The sequence below is a fragment of the Trachypithecus francoisi genome, unplaced genomic scaffold (genome assembly GCF_009764315.1).
Source record: "Trachypithecus francoisi isolate TF-2019V2 unplaced genomic scaffold, Tfra_2.0 Lachesis_group15, whole genome shotgun sequence".
Classification (NCBI taxonomy): domain Eukaryota; kingdom Metazoa; phylum Chordata; class Mammalia; order Primates; family Cercopithecidae; genus Trachypithecus; species Trachypithecus francoisi.
In genome coordinates, this window is record NW_022681460.1 from 10191226 (window position 1) to 10218656 (window position 27431).

Genomic DNA, 27431 nt, shown 5'->3' on the forward strand with positions numbered 1-27431 from the left:
TTTGCTGTCACGTGATATTTTTTCCTAAAAATATCATCTGTAACAACAGCTGGCAAGTAGTTACTCTTTTTTCAAAGGCTTGGGTTTTTAAGAGTCAAAGCAAATGCACTCAAACATGTTGTCACTTCTCCTTCCCCACTGACAGCGACATTAGCAGGCAGCCAGCGGTGCAGACAACACGCCTCTTTTCCATCCAGCTTACCAAGGGGACTGGCAGGTCCCTGCATATGCCCCTCCTTACAGAGAGGGCTCCCCATGGTCTTAGCAGGAGGTGGGAATGGCCTGGACAACAGGCCCCTGGGTAGAATGCCTGAGGACCACAGTCTTTCTTTGGTCATAAACTTTTAGAAGACCCTGACATGTCTTCCTCAGGAAAGGTATTGCAAAGTCCTTAAGAATAACTTTTTTTAAAAGGTGACTGCAATTGGATAATTGAAAAATTAGATAGTTGAGGTTTTTGGACTCTATGGGGAAAAAAAAAGAGATGGAGGATAGGATGCTGAGTCTAAGAGGTTTAACACTGGAGTAATTTCCTGTTTCCAGGTTAACATGCAGGTAAGCTCTCAGTCACTGCTGAGTAATTTAAGATGGAAAACTCAGAGAGCTTACTCAAGAGAAAACATTCCCATGTTAGATTCGGTTGCACACAAAAAAGCTTTATTGTCTCACTGGACTCTGAACTCCATGTTCATTGTTTTGATGAACAGGACCACACCCCGAGGTTGCCCTGGAGAAGGTAAAGAAATCAGATCTAGAAAGAGCTGAGGGGAGGCAGATTGGACCCAAAGTTAACACCTATGACCAGGAGACTCCAGAGAAAAATGAAAGTGCTCCTCACAAAGGGTCAACGTCAACGAGAACACCAGAGTCAGAACCCAAATTCAGTCACCTAACAGAAAGAAAAGACAGGCAGGCAGACTGGCAACTCGCTTGGGAACGTCTCACTATCAAGGAAAAAACTGTAACACCCAATTAATAATTTATTTTTTATTGAAATTGCTGAATACTTTATATTACAGTAAAGTTGATTGAAAAAATGAAGAGAAAAATCAATTTTAAAAAATACACTCATGTTGAAATCAAACAAGCCAGCCAAACCGGTACAGGCTGAGGGATGCTGCAGGGCGGTTTGCTTCTCAGCAATAGAACACCAGAGTCTATATACAATTCTACAATGCGAGAAAAGTCATTCACTAAATATGGCAGAAAAGGCGCTGCCGTCAGAAGAAGAACACCAGCAGCGCATCCCTCCTCCTCCACGCCGTGCCCGCCCGGCCTCCCTCCTCCTCCACACTGTGCCCACCTGGCCTCCCTCCAGCATGAGGCCAAGTGCAACGCTAGGCCCGAGGCTCTGGCCCATGATTTTTCATGCAGTTTCTGTAAGTCACACACTGTGCAAATTAAGGCTTCTTATAGGTCGAATGGTTGATCAATACTTTTTTCTTAAAAAAATAAGCACAGTAAAGGTGGTATCATGAGAACCTGAAGAGATGAGACCTATACCCCAAATCTGGAAAAGTTCATTTTCTCTGACACCTCAACTCCACTCAAACACACACACACACACACACACACACACACACACAAACACACAAGTCAATCTTTGGGCAGGTTGTTTGAATTCACCAGCCGGCGAAAGAAATACTGACGAATGTGCTCTGTACGCCCAGGCTTGAAGATGTCATGCAAAAAGCTGCAGCAGTTCCTGACTAAAGGCATAGAACAGGCGCACTCTCCAAAACCTAAGCGCTCAGGGGCCCTGTGCACGTATGTGTGTGTGTGCGCGCGCACGCGTGTGCCCTTAAGAAACAGAAAGCAAAAGAGAAAAGAGACAGAATGAGCTCCAACTCAGGGGACACATTGATGACCAGTTCAAAATCCCACCGGAAACTGTCCCGCACACCGACAGCCTCACCATCTCAGGATGGACAAACCGGTGCATTACACCCCTGCCGGCAGGAAGAAACGGTGGCTGTTTTCTTTTTTTTCCTTTTTCTCAAACCTGAGTAATTGTCAAAGTCAATAAATAGGGGGAGAGAATTAAAATGCTAAAATATATCGGGGTTAAATACCCTATCGGGCCTAAAGCAGCAAGGGTTTCTTCGAATGCAGCCCTCTGTTTTGAGATGCGTCTGGTCTTACGCTTTTAAATGAGGACTGGGGCAAAAGCCTGGGTACAAGGCACCGCCCTGTGGCCGATCTGAGCCATGCCTCATTCCAATGACTGTAAACAATGAGGAAGGAGTGGGGCCTGACCTCCTTCACCCTCTCCCCCATCACGAAAACTCTTCCCTTTTGAAAGTTTTTGTTAAAGGCAAAATTATAGAAGCATCATCGAGTGGAAGTCTTATTTGGTTGGAGGTGCTTGGCTGTCCCGCGGCTCCGTGCCCCCTGCAGGCACGGCGGAGTCAGATGTGTAAGAGGTCCTCGTCGCTGTCGTCATGGAAGGACACCAGCTTGGTGGAGCTCACTGCCTTCTGCTGTGCAGACCTGGACTTCCCTTTCCTCACCTTCTCACCCCTGACCAGCCCTGCCCTATCGTCCTCACGCTCCTGAAGGGTGTTGCTCTGTGGGCTTCTCACCGGGTGGGAGCTCTCTGCCCCAGCTCCCCTGCCCGAGTGAACTTTCACCTCTGGGATGGTCAGAACCTCATCCTCACTGTCCTGGTCATCCCCATGCAGGGAGCTGAGGGCTTTCACAGACTTGGTGGTAATATGGCCGTTCTCCTGCCCTTCCTTTCCCTGCCGTGGAGAAGGCAGCTGGATCTCTTCCATCAGCCACTCTGTTTCGTTCTCATCTGTCTCTTCTTCCTTGTTCACCTGCCAGGGATCAACAGCAGAGACCATGTGAGCCCCCTCAGAGACCCCATTCTGCTCCACCATCCACCCTATCAGGGATGCCCTCTGCTGGCACGAGCTGGGGAAGAACTGGCCCACTGTCCTCACGGTCACTGCGTCTCCAGTTCGCCGGGAAAGGAAGACCAGGGCTGGCAACACCTGCCTGTCCCTAATGAGACTGCACCAAGGCAAGAGGGTTTGGGAGGGTGACAGTGGGGCCATTTGGCAGGATCCTCACAGCCAAGGGTGGGGCCAAGCAGAAGGCGTTCAGGATGGCCTGGACCCGAAAAGGAGACCAGTGACCCACCAGCTGCGCTGGGGGAGAAGGGGCTCTTCCGGGTTACTCATCGACTGAAAGGTCCCCACTGCATGGCAGCAGAGGAAAGTCAAAGGAGGGACTCGAGTCAAAAGCCTAGTTTTAGAAAGCAATTCATCATCACCCATTGAGACCACAAACATTATGTCCTTTGATCCAGACAATGCCTCTTTTCTGGAAATGTATCTGAAAGCAATCATCCAAATGCTAGATGCACAACTATCTTCACTACCATGTGTGTGTTTTTTTAAAGAACAGCCAAAAACAGTGGAAACAACCTAAATATTAAATACTTCAAAGAAATCAGTTGTAACCACGAGAGAAACTTGAGGGGAAAAAAATTTAAAAAAAAAAAAAAAACTGTGCTGGGATAAGCGGCTGAGGCAACCGGTGTTGCTTTCCCCTCTGGATTCCAGTCTGCCTGTGACTGCTTTCCTCAGCATCCCCGGTGAGAAGGGCATGGACAGCGCAGCACGTGCGGGCCGGGGAGGCAGGCCCCCAAGAGACCCGCCACAGAAAATTACCTTTGAGTATTTGTAGGACACGTTGGAACCTCTCCTGCAGCAAGTGGTCAGCTTACTTATCACTGTTTCCCTATAAAATGAAAAGGAGACAATCATTATTCCAGGGTAGAGAGGGCATGGGCAAGAGCCCCAGCCCCACCAGCCCTACCCCTATCTGCACCACCAGGGGGCTGGCTGCATTTCTCCCACATTCTGAATGACAAATAAGCAGCCGCTGTGACAGGTTATACCCTAAGGTGTTTGTTGTGACTGAGTGGAAAGAACATGGGCTTTGGAATCCAACAGCAGAGGGCCCTCTAGAGCAACTTAACATTTGGGCAAGGACTTTTTCACATATGACTCTAACAGGACCACGCCGGTCCGCCGCCCCAAAGCCTGCCCGATGGTGGCTCACAGAGACGGACACCACATGCCCTTCCCGGCCCAGACCTTCTTCTGTCCCATTCTGCATTTTGGGTGTGAAGGGCCACAGTCGGTACTTTTTTTTTTTTTTTTTTTTTTTTTTTTGAGATAGTGTCTCACTCTGTTGCCCAGGCTGGAGTACAGTGGTGCGATCTTGGCTCACTGCAACCTCCACAGTTGGTACTTTCTGACCACCTCTCTCACTGGCCTGTGGCTCAGCTGGCAAACGACAGTGGCAGCAAGGAACACCTGAGCTGGCCAGCTCCTTCCCCCAGGCCAGAGCCACTAACACTGATGCCTGATGTGAAAATCTGCTTGACAGTCACATGGCGAGTCCTCTCACCCAGCAAAGTGGGGCAAAAGGATGGCATCACAGCTGGTACATAGCAGGCGCCTAATAAACTCTTGCTTTTATGACATGGGGAGGGCAGAGGGGTCAGCTGCTCAGTGGGAAAAGGCACCCATGAAAGATGCCGTTTAATGTTCTACCCAACTTCGGACACAAAGGACCATGGTCCTAGAAGACACAGGCATGGGTGATGTGTGACGGCCTCAGGCATGGTCAGACAGAAAAGAAGGCGTTTAAAACACAACACTGGGGGCTGCTTCCACAGAGTTTTGAACTAAGAACTTGAGACCTTTGCTGTTGTATGGCTCAAAAACAAGTTAAGTAAATAAGTAAATAAAACCCCACAAAACGGAGTCAAGATGAGCTATGGGAGGCGTGCATCCACCCAGCCCACCTCGCCCTGCACCCGCTCACCTCCTCTCCTTCTTGTAGAGCAGGAGGGCCAGCAGGCAGCAGGTGAGTGCCACCAGCAGCAGGCTGAGCACCGCGCCGACCGCCTGGCTCCGCTCCGACAGCCCCTTGTGCATCTGCTCGTCGTCCCCAGGATTCTCGCTGTCAAAGCCCACCCTGCAAGGACATCACAGAAAAGGAGCCGTGTCACAGGGTAGTCCTGCCGCCACGGCCACAACCTGAGACCTGAGTCCCCAAGGCAAGAGCAGCTCTGACTTTCCCAACCCCATGTGATTCTTACTCCTGCCCAGAAAACAAGGCCACGAGGCCCACTCCACACGGAAAAGGGCTGCAAAAAGTTCCTGATGATGAGTTTGGGGCAGGGTTGTCAGAAAACAGACAAGAAAGCCCTGCTTCCAGCTCCATGAACTGTCATTCTCCCAAACACAGAGGAGACAGGCGGGAGGGACGAGGCCCCTCTAGGTGGCCCAACCCACAGCAGGACCAGGCTGGGGCAGAGGCTGTCCCAAAGCACCACACTTCTCTCCAGGGTCAAAGCTCTGTCCTCTTGGAATTTCTTCTGGAAGCAGTGAGCACAGCCCGCCGTGAGATACCATCTCCACAGGTAAGGGGCCCAGGGGGCCTTAGAAACAGGCCAGAACAGGGTCCAGGGGTGGCCACAGATCAGGATGGGGGCCCAGGGAACAGCCACAGTGCAGCATAGCCCCCGACACGCCTCCTCTCTCCAAGCCTGCTCCATCCCAGGAGAAGGCTCTCGCAGCACACCAGCTGCCTCACCAACGGTGTTTACCATTCCCACCCAAGACCCACATGCACACTTGTGGGAAAAAGCAGTGCATTTCCATGACATCAAACACTCAAGCAGAGTCAGGACAATAGTAATAGAAAATGAGAAACCACCACGGAGACTTCCCTTTGCGCTTGCGCTCAGAGAGCCACATGACACTCAAGAGTATAACAACTTGACACTTCTAATCTCTCTGGCCCTCTATCATTTGGGGCCACACACACAGGAACAGGATCACATAAACAGCAATTTCTCTTGTGCTGCCCAAAATAACAGGCAACCCCGGCGAGGCTCATCTGGCGCTGCTGAAGATGCTGGCTGCTCAAAGAACTGAGTCTGAGGGCAACAGGCCAACCTGCCGGCGCGGCCGCAAGGGCTGCAGCTCTCAGTCTAAGTTCAGCTTAAGCCAAACAGTCCAAAACATCAGCCAGACAAGAAACCACAGGGAGAGCCTGGCGTCTAGTTCTAGGCAAAAGCACCACCACGCTCCACAGACAGGTCTGAGAGCTCTGCAGACATCTCCCTCCAAGCCAGAAACCCACTCACCCAGAAGCTGCTCTGGCCACTCAGGACCACTCGAAATGCATCCAAGAGACACATTATCCCTCGGTTCTAAGCGTATTTTACTTTCTACCTTTGATTTCTTCTTTGGACAATGGATTATTCAGAAGTGGGTTTTAGTCTTCAAATGTATTTCTAGTTTTCAGTTGTTTGTTCTTGGTTCCTAACTTAAGTGCATCATGTATGTAGTTAATTGCATCAGTCAGAAATTTGCTGACTTAGGTTGAGCACAGTGGCTCAGGCCTGTAATCCCAGCACTTTGGGGGGCTGAGGCAGGTGGATCACCTGATGTCAGGAGTTTGAGACAAGCCTGGCCAACATGGTGAAACCCCATCTCTACTAAAAATACAAAAATTAGCCAGGAGGTAGTGGCACAGACGCATAATCTCAGCTACTCAGGAGGCTGAGGCATGAGACTCACTTGAACCTGGGAAGCAGAAGTAGCAGTGAGCCAAGATCGCGCTACTGCACTCCAGCCTGGGCAAAAGAGCAAGTCTCTGTCTCAAAAAAAAAAAGGGAAATTGCTGATTTGCCTGCTTCGTGGTTAATTTTGATAAAGTTTTCTAAGTGTTTGATGTGAGCTTGGGAAAACAGCGTTCTCCCGCTGCAGGGAACAGTGTTCTATGCACGTCTATTAAATCTTGCTTTTCACTGCGCTGTCTCAATCTTCCAAAAAAGCTTTACTCTTTGTCTACTTAACCCAGCAATCACTAAGCGAGGGGGATTTGTCACTGTTCCTTGCGTGTAGTTTTGTCAGTTTCTGCTGTACGTATCAAGGCTTTTTTATCAGGTAGAAGGAAGTTTAGGATTCTTGTATCTTCCTAGGAAATGAGCTCTTTTAAAATTATAATGACTCTCTTTATCCCTAATATTTTTCTTTAATATCCTATTTTATCTTATATTAACGTAACTACTGCAGCTTTCTTTCAGATTATTTTCTGGTGTATCTTTTCTTATCTTTTGACTTTGGTCTTTTCTCTATCCTTGTTTTAGGCATGTTCCCTGTTAACAGAGTTGTTTTTGAAATCCAATTTGACAACTTGTTTTTGAACTGACAAGTTTAGTCAAGCTATACTTAACGATTATAGATATATTTAGATTTATTTCTACCATATTAGGCTGAACTTTCTACTTGTCTGATTTCTGTTTTGTTTTTCTCCTTGTCTTCTTTAGGGATTTAAGTATTTTTACTTTTCCTTTTCTTCTCTACTGCTTTGGAAGTTACATACTATATTTATATTATTTTAGTGGTTATTCTTGAAATACTGGCATGCATACTAAGACAGGAAGTCTAACAGTCTTCCAAACAATTAGGGACTCTAACTTTTCTCCCTTCCTTCCTTTCTTTCAAGAAAATGGTTTTACTTTCATACGATGCTATCACTGTAAGAAATGTTAAAAGCCGGGAACTCTGCCACCCCTCTCAGCTCAGACACCACTGTTGTTCAGTACACTGTGTCCTCATAGGGTCGCTGACAGGTTCCTTGAAACTGCAACCTTCTGTGAGGCGACTACAGGAGGTCCTGGAATAACATCATTTCCTTCAAAACTGTCTCATTATAAAGTTGATGAGGAAAAAAAAACTGGTTTCACTATACATCGTTTCACGTAAAGTTGTAGTTTCCAAGAACCTATCGATGATATAAAGTGAGGATTTCCAGTATTTTAATCTTTCTTGAATTATTTTCTAATACAACAAATTAGCTTCCCCTGAAGCTTTTACAGTCTTTTCTTTGTACCTGCTCTCCTGGTATTTCATAAGGGGGTGGGTCTTGTCATCATTAACTGTGCTGGGCACACAGCATGCCCCTTCCATCTGTAGATGCCTTTTAACTTTGTGTTAAGTTTTTTGACTTTAATCAAATATTGTGAAAGAACCATTTTTGGAAAGTAGGAGGAAGGTGTAAGAGAGCTCTATCTTCATCTACTATTGCAGGAAGTCAACAGATGAGATAAAGGATGCTAATTTAAAATATTGAGGTAAATTCCAGAAGAAATAGCTAAAAGAACTAAAAATGGTCATCTGTTAGGGCGATCATTGCTACCTGTTTGTTATAGTTACATGATTTTTTTTTTTTTCTGAGATCTAGTCTTGCTCTGTCACACAGGCTGGAGCGCAGTGACGCCATCTCGTGGTGTGCGTGCCACCACGCCTGGCTAATTTTTGTATTTTTAGTGGAGACGGGGTTTCACCATGTTGCCCAGGCTGGTCTAGAACCCCTGACCTCAAGTGATCTGCCCACCTTAGCCTCCCAAAATGTTGGGATTACAAGCGTGAGCCACATCTGGCCATACTTACATGATTTTACAATGTACAACACTGATAACATTTGGGGAAGAAAAAAATCTCAGGCACTATTCCACATCACCCCTGGCTGGTACCTGCGTCCCTCAAAATCTACCATCTGAGTTTTTGCTCTTGGTTCCAACTTCTGTTTCTTTTTTTGAAAGTCCTTATTACTTTGTCAGTGTGCTAAGGGATTCAAATAACTCCCGTTCCTGATGTTCTGAACATCATGAAACTGAGGCTTCCTGGAGAATCTTCCTCTCTGGTTTTAGAGTCAAACACCAAAGCCCTATAAACGGTGCTCTTCCCATTCACAGAAGTCCAACTCTAAACATTCAACATGGACAGGATCCCAGCCTGGGCTGGTCCCTCAAACCCACACAGAAGACCAGCTGCCATGCCAGGAGGCACGATTCACCTCATGGCAGTTGTAGCCTCTCAATGACAGAGAACGCAGGGAAAGTTCACTTCTGGGTTTTATCTTTTATGAAAATTCACATTTTCCTTCTTTCAGGAAGAACTTCCAGTCTTAATCCTTTCATTTTGTAATGACCTCACCGGAACACCATAAACATTCAAAAGCTGAAAATACCACAAGTGAAATTTCAACCAAAAGCCTCTTTCCTTGACTGTGCAGCTAAGGATCCCTAAGTACACAGCCCTGAACAGCGCAGGACAAAGCTGGTTTTTGCTGAGCTCATGTCCATTGTTAAGCGTGGGCAGGGGGAGTGCTGATTTAAGATGTAAAATGTGTGATCTTTATTCCCCCATGACCCCTACCACTGTCATCTGCTGACTCTACGGTCCCTTTTACAGGGCATGAAAGAAACAATTACATGAAAAGAATTCATGTTCCCCCGATCTTAAAGTCTCAGGACAGAGAATGAAAAGCTTATGTAAAATGGTGGGCCAGGCTAGGCATGACGGCTCACGCTTATAATGCCAGCACTTTTGGAGGCCAAGGCAGGCAGATTATCTGAGGTCAGAAGTTCAAGACCAGATTATCTGGCCAACATGGTAAAACTCCATCTCTACTAAAAATACAAAAATTAGCAGGGCATAATAGCGCATGCCTGTAATCCCAGCTACTCAGGAGGCTGAGGCAGAGGTTGCAGTGAGCTGAGACCACACCACTGCACTCCAGCCTGGGTGACAGAGCAAGACTCTGTCTCAAAAAAATAAAAAATAAAAATAAAAATAAATAAAATGGTGGGCAGGGTGACATAAGACAATAAATCCAAGAGGAAAGCAACTGACAACATGTTATTCGTGGCAAAGTATAAAACGGCTGTGAGACACAAGACAGCCAATGGAGGTGCCACCTTCCTTCAGAGCAGAAACTGCTGCCTCTGGGCCCATGCTGATTCCCAAAATCTGCAGAGTAAGCTTTCCATTCATTCAAACATAAAAATACTACATTCAAATCAAAGTGAAACTTTACCATACAATCATTTGTATTAGGACACAAGATGTTCCACGATTACAAGGAGGAGATACCACCAGTACCTGCCTCCCAGGAGCTAAGGAAAGGGAGGCAGCAATGGGAAAGGGGTGGAGGGACAGACCTGGGGCGCCCTGACTGGACCCTATTCGGGGCACGGTACGCACGAAGGAAACAACGGCACTGCTACTGGAGGTGGTGGGAGGTGACGCAGCCATGGACCAAGAATCAGCGGCAGGATGCTGACACGCTCTGGAGCAGGGCACTGACTATGTGGGGTCTGCTTCTATCATTTTCTCTATTTTTTGGTGCATGTTCTGAATATTTCACAAGAAAACATTGGGGAAAACACACACATACACTTATCCTCAAGGGAGGATGTGGGGTACAAATGCTAAGCGTCCGGATGTCATACTCACCCCAGAGGACACACAGCTGAGGTGTACCAAGAGAAGAGGTACTGGCAGTCGGCAGTCTCGTGACTGAACTCAGGGATCCCATCCTCCACCAGAGGGTCACAGTGGAAGAAGATGGTGGAAGAAACAGACTTGGTCTTATCCTTTCCGCATTTAGAGGAAGAGGCAAACACGACATCAAGATCGCCGTCTGTCAAACAGGAAGGGCACACGCGGCATGTCACCATCAATTTTCACGAGCAGACTGAGCTTAGCTCCTTATGGTCTAAAAAGTTTGCAAAGACTTAAAATCAGGCAGAAGTGACTTCACCCCATGTCCCACATCCACTCTGTTCACAGCTTACGAGGCCACTCGATGCACATTGGTAGAGCCCTGCCCTTACTCAGTGTGCACTGAAGAATTTTTGTTTTGTTTTGACCACGAGTATTTATTGATGGACTGAAGATACAATTGTAATGGAACAATAAGGCACAACCGTGGATTAAAACAGTCTGCTGTACAGCCAAAAGAAGAGAAAAGCTGCCATTTTAATTACGCAAATGTGCAAATCAAGGAGCCTCTGAAGTATCTAACAGATCAGTATCAGATATTCTTCTCTTTCTATATAATTCCTGTATTACATCACTCGATCACAAAGTCCAACTGATACTACATAAAGAATTCCTCATTCATTTATATTTGAGCCATCCAGCCTGGCTACTCCCGTTCTCCACCCTTTTCCATCGCTTTGCAGTGGTATTTTTAAACAATCCCCTTCCTAAAGACTGATGTACACATCTCCAGTAGTTTTCCAAAGCAAGGAAACAAGCAAGCAAGCAATGAGTCAAGAAAGTCAGCCAACGACAGATATGTGAGAGAACAGACTCACAGAGACATACATTAGGATGGCAACAGCCTGAACCACTGAAGTCTAAACTAAGCTAACTTTGGCAAGAAAAGCTGCTGTGACTTGCTCAAAGACTTGGAATGCCTGCCACCTTAAGTTGTGCTACTAGTGCCAGACCCCTTGTTTCTAAGGGATCAACAGTGGTCTACACAAGGAGCTGGGAAACCAGTGTAACCAGGGAGCTAATGACACCACAGTCAATGCTTTGGACTTGTATTAGGAGCAGACTATGGCTTCCAGCATTAACATCTGACAAGTGTAAAATTCATAAAGAATTCTGTGCAAAACTTCAAGACACAGAGAACAATCTTTAAATATTGTGGACTGGGATGAGTTAGGCACTTCCGTAACACTAATCTTTCTAACTTGGAAACATCAAGTGAAAAGCATTCCAGTGCACAAAACACTGAGGCATAAACCATGCAGCAGAGGTGTGAATGCAGGAGGCTTTACAGGGTGCGCAGCCTCCTTGTTCAAAGGGCCATGAGGAAGTCCTCAAGCATATTGTCCGAGCAGCCGTTCTGGTCGTAATGGTGTCTCAAGACTAGGCAAACCTGCAGGCATATTGCTACTTTTTTTTTTTTTTTTTTTTGAGACGGAGTCTCGCTCTGTCACCCAGGCTGGAGTGCAGTGGCGCAATCTGGGCTCACTGCAAGCTCTGCCTCCCAGGTTCACGCCATTCTCCTGCCTCAGCCTCCCGAGTAGCTGGGACTACAGGCGCCCGCCATCTCGCCCGGCTAATTTTTTGTATTCTTTTTAGTAGAGACGGGGTTTCACCGGGTTAGCCAGGATGGTCTCGATCTCCTCACCTCGTGATCTGCCCGTCTCGGCCTCCCAAAGTGCTGGGATTACAGGCTTGAGCCACCGTGCCCGACCTATTGCTACTTTTTGAATAGTCAACACTGCACTAACAAGAGACGCCACACGGGTACAAAGTTGAGAATCAGAGGCCAGAAGTAGAGTGATGTGGACAAGTAACCCAGAAGACTTGATTCCACACCTCTCTCCAAGGCCACCTTTCATGAATATCTCCACCCAGCAGCCCTCTGATGACGGAGCACAGTACACAGGATGATCTCATACTCCTGACGGAAGTGTTGGTTACCAAAAGGCTCCTGGAGAGGCAACATCCCAGAGGCCCATTTAATAACGAGGGTAGATAAAAACTGCCAGACCACTGAACTATCATGCCAAGTCAGAAATACAATACCAGGCATAGCTTGGGGTGCCAAGTAGAACAGAGGAGATTCTGAGCTTCACGAAAAGCAGAAAGACTGCATGACTAGGTGAACAGTATGTTGAATGTACACCTAAGTGGGAAGCAAAGGACATACAAAAAGGATGGAGAAGCATGCTGGTAGAGGGAAGGCAGCAGGTGTAGCCTATATCCAGTGAAAGAATTTTGCTGGCCTGTTCCTCAGCATGATTTCCTATCTTACTTTCTCAGACTGGATGGATGTGTGGCTTTCAGCAGCAGAACAGAGGAAGACAATATTTATAAGTGAAGAACTGGTGAATAGATACTGAGCAGAAATAGAATGGGTGTACCATTCTGTAATGCCCTGTTTATAGACCAAAGGCAGGTTTGTGCTGACAGAACATATTTGGGGTTGTCATGCAACAGCAGTAGTACTTTGGGAGAAACGGAATGATGGGGTACGGGTAGGGCTGGTGGACAGAAGGACTGTCAAGTTCCAGTTCTTAAACACTAGACCGCAAGGAACAGTTTGCTGTCTGTCCTTTAGTGAAGAAATCGGATGCTCATTTTCTGTTCTACATCCACCTTCTCCAAAACCTTAGCAAAGTCTGTGATAAATATATAGCGCTGTCCCCATGCTGATCAGCCTCCTGAATGGTCCTGTCTGCGATGCTGCCCAGCTGCTCATCGGAGATATGTACTCGGACCATCATGCACAGCACCTTTAATAGTTCACCACGAGAGATCCTGTTTTCTTTAGCCAAATCATATAGTCGAAAAGCAAAGCGCAGTTTGTTGCTTCGGCTGTTGAGAGGTTCAGGTTCGTTCACATCTTTGCTCCTTTTCATTATCCTCAATGGTTGGGAAATGAGCCAAAGTTTGCAGGAATCCACGGAAGTTTACCTGGTCCTCTCCCTCTGGAAAGAAGGCATTGATGATCCAGTTCCCCACTGAGTTGATGGTAAGTTCTGGAACACCCTGGAAAACGTCTTGTTCTCTCCTTTGTCCAGGTTGCCGAACCGGCTGCACAGGTGAGTGATTTGACTGTGGGAAAGGCCAGTCTCCTTCTTGATCTCCTCAAGCTCTTCGTTGCGCAGTAAGGTGGAGGCCTGAGACCCCACCACTGTGCCAGGAGCTCCTCCAGGAGCAATGGTGCCAGAAGCAACGGTGATAGGAGGGAAGGCAAGAATTTAACCTTGCCCAAAAAGAGGACTGGCCTTGGTCCTTGGCTAATGATACAGAGCAGGGGCTGGCCATGCAGTACCTGAGCAATCAACTGACCAGTCCTGCTCATGTCAGAGCCCCGGGAAAAACTCTGCACACCAAGGCTCGGGAGAGCACCTCCGACTGGCGATACTCCATGTGCACTGACTGCCACACGTGGGTGCTGGGAACACAACATATCTGATTCCACGGGAGAGCTGGTGGGAGCTCTGCATTCGATTCCCTCCTGGACTCTGCCCTGTGTGCATCTTGGTTGATTTTAACCTATATCCTTTTGCTGCAGTAAATCGTAACTATGAGCGTAACTGCTTCCAGGGAGCGCTGTGAGTCACGGTGAAAGGGTGAATCTGAAGTTGGCTTGGGAACCGTTCAGTGTGCTGTTGGTGTCAGAAGTGAGGAACCCTTGTGTGGACTCCTTGCATGAACTCTGCTGCTCCCAACCTTTGTCACCGGCTCAAAATCTTTGTGGCTGGCGCTGCTGGGTGCCAGGAAGGCAGAGGCGAGAGTGCAGGGTATGAGACGGACGTGTCCACACACAGATGGGGACCAGAGACAGGTGGTACAGGGGAGGGCCCCCCACTCTCGCTTTGGAGTAGCTGAAGCAGGGGCTGCCGAATGCACTGTTCTGCATGGCTGGTGTGGGAAAGCAAACCGCCCAGCAGCTGCACGTCCTGAGGAGAGACAGCTGCTGCCCCCCGAAGGAATGGCAATCCTCAGGAAGAGGTAGACATTCATATCAAGAATGACTAAATGCGCATGCACAAGCACTCTGAAAGTCGGTGATCCTCAAAGGTCTGCTAGACATACCCTTTGTGAACATGGAAGTTCTTATGTGGAACCAGACAAGTGGCCAGTGCTGCGCAGTGGAGCCTGAAGACTCCTGCAGACACACCAGGCAGCATCATCCTGAGAAGGTGGGCCTTCCCAGGAGGGGCACTGGAGGTAGGTTTGGATGGATGAGGAAGGTGGACCGAGGCATTCCAGCACCAAGAGCAGCACGTGTAAACCCACCAGGTTACAGGGTGACTTTGGGAGCTGGTGACTAAACTGATAGCTGAGGCATGTGTGGGAGCAGCAGCTTGCAAGGCTGCCCTGATACGTGAAGCCTCTCAGACATCTTCAAGCTGTGTCAGAGAGAGCCTGGACTTTCCTTCTCTGCGTGATAGGGCCCCTGAAGGCTTTTGAAACAACCTTAAACAATTCTTCCTTCCTTCCTTTAATCAACATTTACTGAGCACTGGGAAAGAGGACAGCAAGAGAAGGCAAAACCTGTGACATGCAACATCTGATTCTGAATGACTGGAGGATTCACTGAAGCGTGAGGAAGCAGAGAACAGAGGAACACCGAGTGCTTGCTCTGAGCTGTGGAATTCTGCAAGCGAATGAGGCTGATCAACTTTCCCATTATCAACCCGCCCAGAAAGCAGAACATTCACTTTCCCAGTTCTATTCAGGGGCCACAGGTACTATGAGATGCACCGGGGCGCTGTCTACGATCTGTGACCAGGAGCAGCGACGCTGACCCAGCTTCCCTCCATCAGGTGCTGCCATCATGGAGATGCACTCAGCACCAGGGCACGGGGCACCCGCTCCTTCTCGGGGATGCGCTCGGCACCAGGGCACGGGGCACCCGCTCCTTCTCGGCTGTTACTGCTCTCCCTTCCCAGGGGACCCGATCGCAGCTCTTTGACATCAGAGCAGGCTGGGGTTTTCTTTAAACACGCTTGATTTTTTTTTTAAGAGTTATTACATCCACACACAGTTCAAAAATCAAATTATGAAAGGTATATAGTTAAGACTAGCTGTTCAAAACAAAAGCAGCCTTTCAGGATTATTTGAGGGAACAAGGGGCAACACCCTTATTAGTGCCAGTATAAAACCTTCCTTCACACCCTGGACTCTGCCCTCCGTGCGTCCTGGTTGATTTTAACCTACATCCTAACACTTAGGACAGCTTCCTTTCATCCTTCTTACAAATATAAAATCTCTTACCTTCTCAAATATTATTTGGCATTCCAAAATAAGGAAGTGTCATGGCTAAAACCAAATCAAAGGTAATTCTGACTGTGCCCCGCTCAGCCTCCACCTGACCTCAGAACCACTGGATCAGACCAGGTTTTCGTTTTTTTGTACATTTATTTTTTAACTAAGACACAATTTACCTACAGTAAAATGCTCAGGTCTGACATGTGTCGTTCGATTCATTTTGACAAAATTCGTAACAAGCAAGGAATTAGACCATGGTTTTTGTTTTAAAAGGGGTCCGCGATTTCAATCGAAGGGAGTTAGTTGAAAACGTTAACCCCCTTCCTCGGAGGAAGTTCACATGGACCCTGTGTGGGAAGCCGCGGATTACCTTGAAGGTAGTACTTGGTCTTGTCAGAGGTGCCGACTTTCCGGCTGAAGTGCTGATCGTCGGGCTTCACCTGGCAGATGTTGGCTCCAGAGCACGCTGGGTTTCTGGAGCTCGTGATGGAGGAAAGCTGGATTTCATACAGGTAGTTGTCCCCATTGGTCCTTATGTCCCCAGAGGCTCTGAACAGCCTGAAGAGACAGAAAAGACCAGAGTGACGTGGAAGTCCTTCAAGAAGGCATTCATGACATAAACCCTCAGTCCTCAGAATCACTGCAGGGCTCCAGGACGCTTCCTTTCCTGCGCTAGGGCAGCATGTCTGTGACCCCACAGAGATTCTGAGGACACCAGTTTCCATCTCAAGAGGCTCTCCCCAGCCAGTTCTGCCCTCTGAGGGCTAATCCACCTTCCTCAGGTGCTGTGTCCAGCACCACATGGCCCTCGCCCTGTCTGTGCACCTCAGCCACCGGCCCCCCAGAGAAGCTCCAGTACCACTGCTGAGAAACTTATTTTCTAAACACTGGTAAGCCCAGAAGATTCCTGCTTAAACATGTCAGAAGGCTTCAGCCTCAACCCGAGCTTATCATGAAGTGGGGGGGGGGATTTATTTTTACACTCACGAGAATTCACCATCTTTGGTGTTAAAACTTAATGGTTGAGTAATGCTTTTCCTCAGTTTAAGCAAAAGATGACGACGACTCCAGCAACAGTAACTAAAACACAGACCTATTTATCCTGCAGCGCTCCCCGATAGGGAGAGAGCTGCATTGCTGGTTTAATTTTGAACACATTTCACAGCTCAAAAGGAAAACGTTTTACTTACTTAAAATAAATGTCTCCGAGGCTGAAGCTCTTGCCATTTATAGGGTTGGTGATGGTCCCATTCACCATCTGCACCTCCTGAGGCTTCACGGCGCAGGCAGCCCGGGAGTCCCAGCTGAAGTAGTAAGTGCAGCTGTCGCTATCAAACCTAGGAGGAGGGAAGCACAGACTACAGTCACCTCCCCAGCCAGACACGAGGGAAGACTGCAAAACAATGAACACCGCACAGCTCCTCAAGCAGCTCACTGGCTTTCAGTCAAGGTGCTGCAAGACTTGGGCTGCGTCCCGAGGCCCCCACGCCCCGGGCTGCGCAGGCCTATGCAGAACTTCCTGACTCAACGCTGACAGCAGCTCGGAGCAAGGATGGTTATTTCGCTCACTTCTTTTCATCACCACAATGATAGGGAAGATGACTGTGGTGCGCACATCAGTAATGTGACAAAACATGCAGGCATTCAATATAAATTCTTTAAAATTTGTAAACCACGTAACATTGAAAACCTGGAAAAATTTGCTCCTAGATTTTTAGATTTTTAGGCTTCTCGGACTCATACATTCCTAAATCCTTTGGCAATTTCTAAGTCTCCCCTTTTCCAAACTGAACGTCTGGAAGGAATCAGTTCTGTTCACAAACAGCAGCTCACGTGCACCCTCTGTTGGCCAAGCTCTCCCTGGCACCAGATGCAATGTGGCCTGGAAAACCTGAACTTAATCCAAGCACATCCCTGGTCCAGATGCAGGTCCCAGCTGCTGACGGTACCAGCCAGGCTGCTTGGACACCTTGGGTGGGACAAATCAACGCCCCTTTGTTCCTACCATGACATTCAAAGGTGGAGGCCAGTTAAATACTGCTCAGCCAGTGCTAAACCTAGTTCAAGAGACAAGCTAGCCCAGAGAAGTTGCACTGGTCTTGTAACAGTGTCTCAGCACTGTATCCGGGGGTCTTCCCTGCCTGGAGCAGCCCTGCCCAATACAGCACAATCAATGGCTCTGGCCCTGACCTCCTAACACTCAGCCAAAACCTGCCCGTGAAAACCCCCAGGAGGAATTCCTCCAGTGCGCTCACTGCGCAGGCCCGCTCTGAGCCCCCAGCCTCCTGACCTCTTGAACGCAGGTCTGCCCACTGTCTTTGTACAGGACAATTCTATCACGGAGGAGGCAGTCTTATTTCCACCACACGGATAACCTCTGGAGTACGTGACAACCACCTTGTCACCTGAAACACACAAACGATTGAACTGACATTATTTCTAGCACATTATAAAAAGCCTTAGGCAGGCGCAGCGGCTCACACCTGTCAATTCCAACACTCTGGGAAGCCAAGGCGGGCAGATCACTTGAGATCAGGAGTTCGAGACCAGCCTGACCAACATGGTGAAACCCCATAAATACAAAAATTATTCGGGCACGGTGGCAGGTGCCTGTAATCCCAGTGACTCGGGAGGCTGAGGCAGGAGAATCGCTTGAACTCAGGGGGCAGAGGTTACAGTGAGCCAAGATCGAGACAGCGTCACTGCACTCCAGCCCGGGCAACGAGAGCAAAACTCCATCTCAAAAACAAAAACAAAAAAACAAACAAACGAAGCTTCAAAGTTGGGAGTAAAAATCTGGTTTAAAGGCCAGGAAAAAATAAAGTTTTGGCTCCCTAAAGGTTTATCGACCTGTTCTTGCATTCTCATGCTCAGGGGTGGCCATCTGGCCCATCGCACAACTGCCACAGCCCAAGTCCTGGGGTCAAACCCAAACCCTCCTACTCCCGCACTTTGTGGCCCTGGGTTGCTAAGCTTCTGAGCCTCGAGGGCCTTCCCTGCAGAACAGGACACTGTCCAAAGTGGGCTAGTCTCAGGCATGTATAGAAAGCGCCCAACAAACTCATGTGAACGGGGGACCCCGGGTAATAGCAGCCTTCATGATTGCTCCGACTGTGTAAAATTTCTGTATCCTATTAGGTGCTTTCCTGACAGGTACCCTCAGGTGAGCCTCCCAATAATAACAGAGCAGGGAATGGAAAAAGTGAAAAGCCAGAAACAGAGACCAACTGTGGTTTTCTAGGGTCTTCTAGCTTTAAGTCAAGCACTGTCTGCTTTTAAAAGTGACCCGTTAAAAGAAAAGCCTGAACCCTCGAACCTGCAGGGTCTGAGAGAAAAACGAGTATACGCTTTAAGCTGCAAGTATCACTGCGGCAGCGTGGCCGCCAGGTTCCAACTCTCAAGCCACCGCCAAGAGGCTGCTCGTGGCTGCCCAGGGGGCTGTTCTGGGAACGGTCCAGGCCCAGCCTGGCTGCATGGACAGACGATGTCTCCAGGGCATGGCGTGGGGCGTCCAGGGGAAGCATGTGCCTTCCACCCTGATCACACACACACAGATTCTTCCAGGCAGGGGCATGTGGTGGAGGTAACGTGGGCACAGCGCCCACTCCCCGAGTGTTTTCCACAGGACACAGGCCGAGGTGCTGGGGGCTGCAGGATGGTGAGGTGGGAGGTGGGACTCTAGGCTCTCAGCCCTGCCCCAAATTCAAAGCTGCTCCAGCTGAATTTGTTTTAAATACTGGGCTTCTGTGTAAAATTTTGGAAGAAAGAATTCCACTATTTTCCAGAAAATTTTTAAAACTTCTGGCATATGGCATCAAACAAGCAAAGACTTCAGTAGTGTAAACAGCCCACACCGATTGGGCAGGAGGCTCAACCTCCCTTGCCTCAGGGGCCCAGTCAGTGAAACGGATGACAACACTGCCCCACGGAGCGCATGGGGATTAAACACACATTAAGCGCAGTTGCTTGGGTCTACCTCCCACCCCCACAGGGGTCCATTCCCGAAGTGGACAGTGGGGGCACCGTGGCTGTCCTTAGATGCTGTCTTGTTGGCGCCAAAGATTAAGAGCTCACTTGGTGCGTCAGACACCAGATGACTTCTCGTTCCAGTCAGCAGGTGCTCAGGATGCCAAATGCCAGCCCCAGGAGAAAGCAAGAGCTCTTCCCGCCTGGCGAGGCCTGACTTGCAAAATGGTGCTCCCCAAATGGAGGTGGCCTGCAGGTCACCGCTGAGAAGTCAGATGATCTAGTTCCATGTCACTCCCTGTGTTCACTACTCTCTTGTGCTCCTTCTGCCTCATGCTTTTAGTGAAGCCTTAAGTGTTTTAGTGATTTCAGTTGGCTGACATTGGGGAAAGACTGGTCGAATACCCATATGTACTGCAACATGACAGGGCAAAAAGCAACCCTCCACTACCTTCCCTCCTTCCCCTCTCTGGGGCAGTGTGGGAGTGGCAGCAATAACTGACCTCCAAAGCGGTTAAGAACCTCCCGGGGAGGGCGGGTCTCAGGCTGGTGGTCTGGGCGCCACTTCCTGTATGGCAGCTCTCCCTCCACTACCAACCTGCAGAGTCTGCCTGTGATTTTTATCAAAGGTGACAGTAGTTTTCTCGGAATTCTCTTTCTCCATCTCAACATCTCAAGCTAATCTGAAGTAGTGCTGTAGCTGAATCAGGACAACTCAGGAAACCCCACTCCAGCCTAAGAGGCAAAGGTGAATATTTTCCTTTACTGGTCCCTCCAACAAACCCTAATGGCTCTTAAGCTAAGAAACCTCTATTTTCCGCCTTTAAATAATGAAAGAAAACATTTTTCACTCACCAACCAACTACAAGATCAATTTCCCATTAAAAAGCATCGTTATTATTTTCAAAATTGTTAAGACATTTTACCAAGATGTAGCCCTGAACTACCTGCACCAAGTCCTCATGCAATCGTCTGGCTTGCCTCAACAAACACGTGTGTCTATGTCAGTTTAGGCACTTGATCTACAGCTAGAACATAAACTTCAGAGGAACTGAACATTCTGAGACCTCCCCCTGGATAGACGCACTTTCCCGAGAGAGCCGAACCCCTCTAAACACACAGACTGGGACCTGCAGTCTCACATAATACAAAACGGCACTTATTTTAATGTTCCAGGAGAGCCAAAATGCCTGTGAGATAGTGACAGGCAATCACATCTGGAGGTTTCCACCAAAGCATATGCTCACTCTCCTTGCTATGCTGAGAACACCCTCACCTTCCCGGTTCAGATGCCGCTCCTTGAACCAAGGACCAGGACCCACAGGCCTTACCTATGACATCCAGCTTCTGCGTGTGAACAAGTCCCAAGACCTGGACATCACCAGCTGTGCTCCTTCTGCAAATGCTGGCCCTTTCAGAGCAGCCCAGGGGCCCTTTATATATTTTCTGGCACAGATTTATATAGTACCTAGAAAACGACACAAAGGGGCAAGAAACAGGCAAGGAAGTGACGTCTCTGCCTTTGACACAGGAGGGCTCTTCGCTTTACTTTCAGAGAAAGGTTCTGATAACTAAGGGCTCCATTCCATCACTGAATGTAGCACTAAGATAGCTTTTCCAATTAAAAAAAATAGGACAAAAGGAAGTCATCACTGAAGAAGGGAGCTTACCAACCAGGCACACTCGGAGTGGAATATCCACGCCTGCGGTCACGCTGAACACAGCGTGGCGTGGTAGAAAGAAGGGCTCTGGGGCTGGGAGAGGCAGTGGCTGGGATCCTGGCAAGTTTCCCACCTTACTTAGAGCCACTTAAACCCTCCGAGTCCATGCCCCTGCTCCTCGGTGATGCCTTGCCAGGAGCACCTGGCAAGAGGGTGCTCCCCACACAGAGTGGTCAGAACCATGGGCTGACCCCAGCCAGCAAAGCCTAAGGAGCTCCTGCCAAAGACCCAAGAAAACCGACACACCTCTCACAACCTGAGCTATACACAAATGCAAACTGAGCCCGGCCTAACTCAGTCAGGCCAGATTCTTCCAGTTCCAGAGGCTCCGTTTCCGGTCACCAAAGCTCCTGCCCCCACTCTGACCTCAGAATCACCCTCTGTGCCAGGTCTGACACTGCGGGCTGCTTCCAGGAGCAGCCACAGCTCAACCGCCATCAGCCTCACATGGGCGTGGTATTCCCCTCTTTAGAACCCCAAGAGCCAACCATCATCCAGCAGTCTGACACTCATCGGCTGAGGGTGTGGTGCTGCGGGTGGATGGGAAGGCACTCACGAGACTCCGTCGTGGACTAGGGACCAGGAGCCGGTGAGAGAGGAGAGCAGCCGCAGGTCGTAGGTTTTGTGTTTCTGGATGAATTTGCACTCCATCTTCTTTGGAGGGCAAACAACTTTTGTTTTCCATTCAAATGTCACATCACACCCACGCACTTCACTGAAGACTTGTGGCCTCCCAATGTCCTCGTCTTCATCACACTTAAATATGATGCTGGATGTCCGGTGGCTGTTTGCTGGGGAGCAGAGGCGGGAGAACGTCAGACCAAGGCCTGCACCAGGGCACGTTCCCGCACGTCTTCCCCACGCTGCCTCAGGAGCACCTGGAGACTCCATCCACCATCTGGCAACGCCCCACGTGCTGCCCTGGCCACATCTCATGTTGATTCACTCATGTGTATCCTGACTCCAAACAGATCCAGCTCCTTGGCACAGCCTTTCATCATACTTCTTAATAACCCCACAGCCCTAGGTAATTCCTCAGATAGCCGTTCAATATTTGACCAGTCTACTAATCACCAACAAATTAAGACAGCCGGGCACAGTGGCTCATGCCTGTAATCCCAGCACTCTGGGAGGCCGAGGCGGTGGATCACGAGGTCAGCAGTTCGAGACCAGCCTGACCACAATGGTGAAATCCCATCTCTACCAAAAATACAAAAAAATTAGCTGGGCAAGGTGGCGGGCGCCTGTAATCCCAGCTACTTGGGAGGCTGAGGCAGGAGAATCACTTGACCTGGGCAACAAAAGCAAAACTCCATCTCAAAAAAAAAAAAAATTAAGATAATAATACAATACCTACAAGTACTTGAAAACACAAGTGTGATTCAGAAAATAGGGAATAATGTTTTGTCAAAATAAGCCTCAAAACAAAGCTATAGTAATCCTTTGTAAATTTAACACCTTTGGTTCCTTAATACATCCCATTATGGTCCCTGGACATTTATGAAGATTAGTAATTTTTCATGCATTTCTCTCATCTCATGGTCCGCAGACACAAGTCACAGCGGTTGGCTCCTCTCATGACACTTCCTGAGCACCACGGGGCAAGGTGCTGAGTGTGGCTCACCAAGAAAGCCCACCCCACATGCGGGCTGCCACGTGGCAGAAAGTCAATCAATCAGTCGCCTGGTTTACCAGAATTCTCACTAGCTTCAGAATCCTGAAGACCCATGGCAGACATTCATTTTGCTGAGGCATAATTTGAACCACCAGGGCTAAAACCTGGTATGTGGACACAAGGCCCTGTGGCTAGTGCGTGGGCCGAGCCAGCCACCCAGCACAGCATTTCAGGGCAGCTCTACTGCGGTCTGTAGATACGGTTACCCAGCAATCTCACAGAGCAATTCAAGTGTTTCTCTGTGGGAAACAGCCCGAGTAAGAAAATATTTTGTGCAGGGGAATTCCTGCCACTGACGGGGGCATCCACAAAGGTCAGTGCGAATTGAGCCTTGAGAGTACCAAGGCCCCAGGCCATGTGGGGATGCAGAGCCTTCCTACTCACAGTGTCTGCAGAAGCCCCACTCATGATCTCTGTCGTAGTCCGCAGTTGTGCTACACCACAGCTTTGCCCTGCTCTCTATGATACACTCCTCGTAGCTCTTCCCGTTGAACGTGAAGGGGAAGACACAGGGGATGCCTTCATCAGTTTCTAGAAAGAAGAAGAACATCTGAATAATCCATATTACCAGTGTGGCAGCTGTGCCTCGCCAGGCACAGTCACCTAAGAATGCAGCAGCAGCCCCTAAGGAAGCTGCCCATCCTAAAGCACCTATGTGACAACCGGCATTCACCCGCCAAAACTCACCAGGCAACTGAGAGAACACAGCGTGATTCACGCACCAGCGTTCACACCGGGGGTGTACAGAGGAACAGCTCACATTCACGCCCAAGGTTACAGCACTCATAGGACCCTGGAGCTCCACTCCTCAGCTTCTTTCTGCTGCTATGTCTAATTTCTAGTTTACTATGAGCTTGAAGTTTACCTCATTGCAAATATTTACCTGGAGGGCAACGATCACCATTCACATAACTTAAAATGACAGCTTCATCCTGGTGCCGGTAATCCAGTTTCATTGACTGCAGTCGTCCAAAGGATGCCCCCTTGGTGCCCGAGAGCAGACAGACTCCTCCATCCTTACAGCCTCCTTGTTCTGGCCCGGCCGCAGTGGTGCACACCCCAACGCTGTAGGTGCGTGAGTCTCGAGTCACCTGGACAAACACCACGCGTGGCCGTCAGCAGGGTGGCAGCACCCAGGTCTCAAGGTGAAGACAGAACCATTACTGCAGCTGGTGCCGGAGGCAGGTTCATGCAGAAGAGCAGAGGCTCCTCTGTGTGCATCAGAGCCACGCAATCACCTTGGCCCTAAGTTTTCCCTGGGAGGCCTCCCCCAACCCCTAGGCCCAGCTTGCTTGCCCCTCCTGCTTCCTGGCGGGGGCCTCGGCCACCACCCCCCCGGCAGCCGGCCACTGCTCTGGCTGTCGTCTCCAGTCACAGCCCAGTGGGAAGGGACTCAGCGGGGAGCCTCAGGCTCACTCCCACCTCCCTCACCTGTGTAATAAGGCGTTGTGCAGGCCAAGGGAATGAATGAGCAGAGCTGACGCTGCACGCTGAAGCATGGACCTGACTCTCCTGGCCCACCCAGCGCCCAGAAGGCTCACACCTGCTGCACACCTGTCGGGAGGACCTGTACCCAGGCAGAGGGCTCCATCACAGGAGCCAGGGTGTTGGCACCTGGGCCCAAAACTCCAAGCTCATCACTCACCAGCCGCCATGCCACAGCAGGTGCTGGGGTTCCATACCCCAGTCCAGGCACTGGCATGGTAACGCCTAGATATCGAGGCTTAGGGAGCTAGGGGCCCCCAGGCACCAGCGACCATGACACCACATCAGTAAGACCAACAGCCCACAGACCTAGCATAGGCCGGGGCTCTGGGATGGCATGGAGGCACATACCCAAGTGCCTCTCAATTCCAAGGCACCTCCTACCTCCCTCCACCCACAGCTGCCACAATCAGCAAACAACTGCCTTGATCATCTGTAGCCAGGTTGGAGAAATTAAATCCAATCATAGATTTCAGCCACCCAAGAGCTGGCCCTGCCCCCATGGATACCTTACATCCATGTCTCCAGGCTGCCCACCTGCTCTCTGTCTGATACAAAGGGCCCCACGGATACCTTACATTCATGTCTCCAGGCTGCCCCACCTGCTCTCTGTCTGATACAAAGGGTCCCACTACCCACCTCATGAGGTTACCTGATCCTCAAAAAGCCTTAAGTGCAGAGCCATGAGGTACAATGCAAGTGTCAGCTGTGCTGAGTTGGCCACACAATCCAGGAACCTTCCTGAGACCTGGCATGCCCTACGACAGGCCCCAGATGCTGCCCAGTGGCCACACACACCCTCTCAGCTCACAGCTACCACATTATCCAGAACACTCCCGACAGCCTCACGGCACCTGGCCCCTGGTACACCTGCGCCAGCACGGCCAGTGTGAACACATTACCTTAAAGGTGCTCGTGGAAAGGCTGGACAAGTTGAAGCTGTAGAGGAGCTGCTCATCCGTCAGGGCACAGCCCTCCGTCCTCACTTCATCAGGACAGACGATCGGAGTCTCCCATTCGAACACAAAGTCGCACTCGCTGGTCCTTAACAGCTTAGGCGTTCCCTATCGCCAGGAAGAGCACGGGTCTTAAAAACCCCATGGCATAGGGATAGATAGCAGTGACACACCACGCCCCTACAGGAGCTGTGCGTAACCCATAGCGGCCTCTCAGAGGGAAGGGACGCTGGACAACAGCAGCTGAAAGACCCAAGGCCATCTTCAAGGCACAGACATCACCCCGTCCTTGCCCCCCACATATCCCGGGAGCTCCCTGGCTGAATCCAGGTCTTGTCTTCTACTTAGAGAGAAAGCCTCAACGTTCTGTGCTACAGGTTCAAAGGAAGAAAGGGGGAGGACTTAAATGTCACAAGAGAGGTCTGTGAAACTGACACTCTGCCTCGCAAGTGCTCCAATCCACTGTCTCTAGACACGGGAGACATTTATTCAAGGGGCAAGATGCCACATGACCAGATACTCCATAGGCCAAGTATTCTTGAATCACTTTATTTGTTGCCTCCCTCATTCAACAGCCACAAAAAAAAGATGAGGCAACTCTCAGGAATTCCATTTGTAATTAATGTTAAGCATCTTTTTCCCTATGAGTCAGTGGTAAAAGTACTTCCATTGAAAATGAAAACTGCTGGGGAGGAAAAATCTTCTAAAAATCTTTCTGGGACACCAGAAGGCACATTCAGCATAAGATGCCTCATTTCTAAAATCAAGTAAACACTAATCACTCTCCATGTGCAGCTGCTGAGAATTAACTAAAATCACATTAGCTAATTTGATTTGTCAAGTTGGCAGCAGTGTCAAAGCAAGGCATAGTTCCACACTCTTTAGCTGGTGGTGTGAGATAACAGAGCATCACTCATGATGAGGCGGGTCTTAGAAGTGAAGACTGTCCTTTAAAGAATGAAGAACTTAAAGCAGAAGCCCCCCTCAAGGCACAGTCCACGTCGCCCCGTGCTCTGTGCGTCTGCAGAGGCACACAGACACCCCCATATAAATATACAGATACGCTTACAAACAGATGCAATGGGTGGACTGAATTGCAAACAGATGCAATGGGTGGACAGCTCTGCCTTTCCTTACTAACTAGGACTGTCATTACACTCTAGTAAGAGTCACAAACAGGGACACATCCAGGGGCTTTGAGGTGCTCCGGGCCCCTATGGAGTAGCCCCAAACAGCAGGACTGTTTTCTTCTCCTTCTCAAATACTGTCTCTCCTACTGGTCAGATGGCTGCCAGGTCACTTTGTGTCACTGTCAGCACACCCAAGTCTAACCGTCCCTTTACAAACCTGCTCCAGGCCCAAACATCATTAGGATATCTTTATCAGAATTACAAGACACCCAACAGATCCTAATCCATCAACTGAACTCCTAGGGGTCAGACGAGCCTTGGAATCCATCATCTTTATTAGGATTTTAAGAGGCAATTCTCACACCCCCAGATCCTGTGATCAAGCGTATTCATACTTCTATAGCTAGACGTATCAATATCCACATTAGGTGGGACAAACCCACACCACGAATAGCCTCAGTCCATTCAGGTCAAAGGAGCCCCAAGTTTTCAGAGCTTCACAGATTTCAGAAGCACAGATGTGAGGCTGCGGCGCTGTGTCCCTGGGGCAAAGAGCTGTTCCCCTGTGCAGCAGTTGGGACCCGGCTCTGCCCCTGCAGAGCTACTGAGTCCCTGTGGAATGGGGGCCGTAACCTACCAATTTATCTCACAGAGTAGCGGTCAAAAGAAAACATACTCAAAAACTCTTTATAACAATGCCCAACTCATTATAATGGAAGCTGGTATTCTTTTTTTAATGCACATAAAATGGAAGTCAATACCTCCTTATAAGTAAAAGGTGCCACTTTGTTGTAGTTATTCTGATTCCAGGGGTCTTTTGTTACTTGTGAACTTCTGGGCTATGTCCTGAATGACTACAGCTGCCCAAATGT

The 27431-nt window shown here is 49.1% G+C and overlaps 1 protein-coding gene and 1 pseudogene across 2 annotated transcripts in view; both read right to left on the reverse strand.

The window, feature by feature from the left end:
* Nucleotides 1-967: 967 nt before the first annotated feature.
* IGF2R (insulin like growth factor 2 receptor) overlaps nucleotides 968-27431 on the reverse strand; it is a 136397-nt gene continuing 109933 nt past the window's right edge. For both annotated transcript variants that reach the window (XM_033234290.1, XM_033234289.1), the window contains exons 37-48: nucleotides 25376-25537; nucleotides 23872-24079; nucleotides 23373-23519; nucleotides 21870-22104; nucleotides 20924-21060; nucleotides 17917-18031; nucleotides 16817-16963; nucleotides 15997-16184; nucleotides 10335-10521; nucleotides 4843-4995; nucleotides 3678-3747; nucleotides 968-2819 (exon numbers count right to left, since the gene is read on the reverse strand). In XM_033234290.1, coding sequence (XP_033090181.1) covers nucleotides 2409-2819; nucleotides 3678-3747; nucleotides 4843-4995; nucleotides 10335-10521; nucleotides 15997-16184; nucleotides 16817-16963; nucleotides 17917-18031; nucleotides 20924-21060; nucleotides 21870-22104; nucleotides 23373-23519; nucleotides 23872-24079; nucleotides 25376-25537 — 2160 coding nt within the window. In that variant the 3' untranslated portion in view covers nucleotides 968-2408. The remainder of the gene's footprint in view (nucleotides 2820-3677; nucleotides 3748-4842; nucleotides 4996-10334; nucleotides 10522-15996; nucleotides 16185-16816; nucleotides 16964-17916; nucleotides 18032-20923; nucleotides 21061-21869; nucleotides 22105-23372; nucleotides 23520-23871; nucleotides 24080-25375; nucleotides 25538-27431) is intronic.
* Nucleotides 12003-13606, reverse strand: LOC117097937 (annotated as a pseudogene).